General features: G+C 40.8%; 1 protein-coding gene across 1 annotated transcript in view; it reads right to left on the minus strand.

The window, feature by feature from the left end:
* MTR (5-methyltetrahydrofolate-homocysteine methyltransferase) overlaps positions 1-2865 on the minus strand; it is a 51091-nt gene that overhangs the window by 30035 nt on the left and 18191 nt on the right. Inside the window, exons 11-13 of the mRNA XM_009329216.1 lie at positions 2807-2865; positions 1658-1734; positions 412-524 (exon numbers count right to left, since the gene is read on the minus strand). The exon at positions 2807-2865 is cut by the window's right edge and continues 9 nt beyond it. Coding sequence (XP_009327491.1) covers positions 412-524; positions 1658-1734; positions 2807-2865 — 249 coding nt within the window. The remainder of the gene's footprint in view (positions 1-411; positions 525-1657; positions 1735-2806) is intronic.

A 2865-nucleotide genomic window follows, 5' to 3' on the forward strand; every position in this document is an offset into this window, starting at 1 on the left:
TGGCACAATCTATCCCAAGTCAGACGTACCCCACACATTGGAAGGCGGGATCACACCCTCTTTCCTTCCTCCCTCCTCTGTAAATCCACCCCTAGATACAGCACAGACCAGGACATTTTCTAAACCATCATCAGCTGTGTAACTTAATTCAAAATGGAAAGTCAAGCTTCCTGTAACACTTGTCAAAAAAAAAAAAAAGTCCTTGTAAAACCCTCCTCACAAATTTATTAGGAGCTGTTAAGCACAGAAACAAGGGACAGTGAGAAAGTAAATTCTCCTTGTTTTCTTACTCTTGTAACTGGTGTAGAATAGTGCTTTGTGCCAGCAAAACAAACAATTAATAACACAGTGCAATGGAGCAATGAAAAAAATCAGAGCATTAGCTATAAAGATTATTGTTAAAACGTATACTTCATAGTTGCCTGCCATGATGAGTTTAGCAAACTTCCGTGATCCTGCAACATTGCAGCGTTCACCAATATTAACGAAGTTCGTGTATGGCCCAATCCTGAATGGCTCCAGACCTTAAAAAGATATTTTTGAACATATTTGTAAAAACAGAAAAGAAAAGACTGTGTAAGACAAAAGCCCTTTTCTAAAAACTGTGAAATAGAGGTGTCTCTCTCTTTAAGAATAGTGATTTCTCAGCACATCAGGAAGTGCACAAATCTAATGAGTAACTAGCAAAGAAATGCAATGAAAGAACTTCCAACACATATGCCAAAGGTTTTTATCCTTCCTCAATGACAGTCAATAATTTACCCGACCCACAAAAAATAACAGCCAATTTGTTCAATATAAAATGACGTGAAACTACGATTCTTTGGGCATCTATGTGTATGCACATACACACCTTCTCTCAACTTCCAACTATGTTACCTCACGACTCTACCACCACCAGAGAAGGAGCCCACTGAACTGACTGACAAACAAGGTCAGCTCTTAACCACACACCCTAGTTAAAAAAAACAAGCCAAGGGGGACCCTTGGGTAGCAGGCAACTCAGAGGCAAACAAACCTTACAGCAGGACAGAATAAGCTAATGCATGAAACTACAGGCCAACCATGATTTATTTAATTTATGCTAAACTGATTTGACTTTGAGATTAAAATACCAGCCCAAAAAGAAGGTACTGTTTTACTTGGATACATGTCCCAAAGGCTTAAAAGAAGGCCTGGCTGAGGAACATACAGATCTAGACTTTGCTAAGACAAAAGACATTCTAGACCTGGATGTATTGCTGGAACACTGTCCCAGTACAACTGGATCAACATCTGAGGCAACATAGTGTAGCTGTGTCACAGCAGGTGAACAAGGATCTCCCATCAACCAGAGTCAAATTACCTGATCTCTCTGTGCTTAACCCTCTCCTGTTGCAAAGTGAGGATAAAGATACTCACTCACCATTACAAACTGTCTGAGACTTGCAGAGTAAAATATACTAGCTTGGTTATATTATACAAGACTGTAATTAAATGTTCCATTAATCCTTTGGCCAAAGCAGTAAGATTTAGATCTGGTTACACATCCATAAGCTTGCTGGATTCAGGTAGAACCAGAAACTCAGTGCTGTTCTGATCAGCAGAAAACGGCAAATAAGTTTATGAAGGAAGGTTGCATGGGTTATAAAGCTCAAACTGTTGGACTGCATTTTACCTGACAGCAGCATGTATCCTTGAGAGAGAGAAGGTGGAACACGAGGCTTACAGAATTTCACAGCTTCGGCAATTTTCCTGAGTTACAGAAGGAGTAAAGTAAAGAGTAAAGTTTTCGATGAAAATTAAACCATTCCAGACAAGACTTAAACAGAACATACTAGACATATACCTACATCTCCAGTTTAGCCCTGTTGCAGACAATACTAATTAGCTTGTTTCATTTTGTGTGGCCAAAGGAAAAAACATACTCCCAGAAGATCCTATCATAGCTATTTGCAGGGAATGTACAAAGCTCAAGATTTATCAAATAAAGAATGTGAGATACTATGCCAAAGGGATACTTGATGGGTATCAGAACCAGTCCTCAACCACACCAACTCTTACCGTATTTATGATTTGCTGAGCTGAGCAATTGCTGATTGCAGCAAAAAAACAAGGGACAAACATTGTTCCATGCTGAGACGCATTTCTCAGATGCTGGAATGACTCATGGTGTTCACGTTCACCTTCTCTTCACTCCAGTCAGGAGCGACACATGGTGCCCTCTACACGTTCACATACCACCTCTTCCCAGTTTGTATCACGGTAAAAATGAATCACAAGGGCCCCTTCTCTTTCAAGCCCAGGTGAAAAAGGGAGGTTTTCCCACTGACCTACTTCTGGTGAGAAAGATATGAAACTCCTTCTGACTGGCCAGGACCTGCACCAGCTGTACAACGTTCCCAGATCTCCCGTTCAGACATTTCCCACACACACCCACACGCTCTCCTTCCTTCTACCATCAAAGGAAACCTTAAGTTTCACCTTGTGGCTAAGAGGGCCAGAAAGAGAAAGAACGTACAGCATAAGGGAGCAGAGATGGGAAGTCTATTCTATCCAACAGTAAAGAGGGAAGAGTAATTCCAAAACAATTTTAGATGACAAAACAGCAGAGGTATAATCCTTGTTTGAAGCATGCCTCTAACTCATTCTTCACGATACACATGACTGTGAAAGCCAGGTTATTTCTACTCCATATATCACTGCTATTGGCATTCAAGTGATCCATCTTTTCAGGAAACTCTAAGCCAAGCCATGGAATATTGCTCCACAGAAGCAGCACTTAGTTTACTTCCCAGTGAACCTAAAATTGCAGCTTATGAGGTACCTGATATGTGCTGGTGTAGTACCACAGCAACCTCCAACTATGTTGACCAAACCATCCAA

The sequence above is a fragment of the Pygoscelis adeliae genome, unplaced genomic scaffold, assembly GCF_000699105.1.
Source record: "Pygoscelis adeliae isolate BGI_AS28 unplaced genomic scaffold, ASM69910v1 Scaffold77, whole genome shotgun sequence".
Taxonomy (NCBI): domain Eukaryota; kingdom Metazoa; phylum Chordata; class Aves; order Sphenisciformes; family Spheniscidae; genus Pygoscelis; species Pygoscelis adeliae.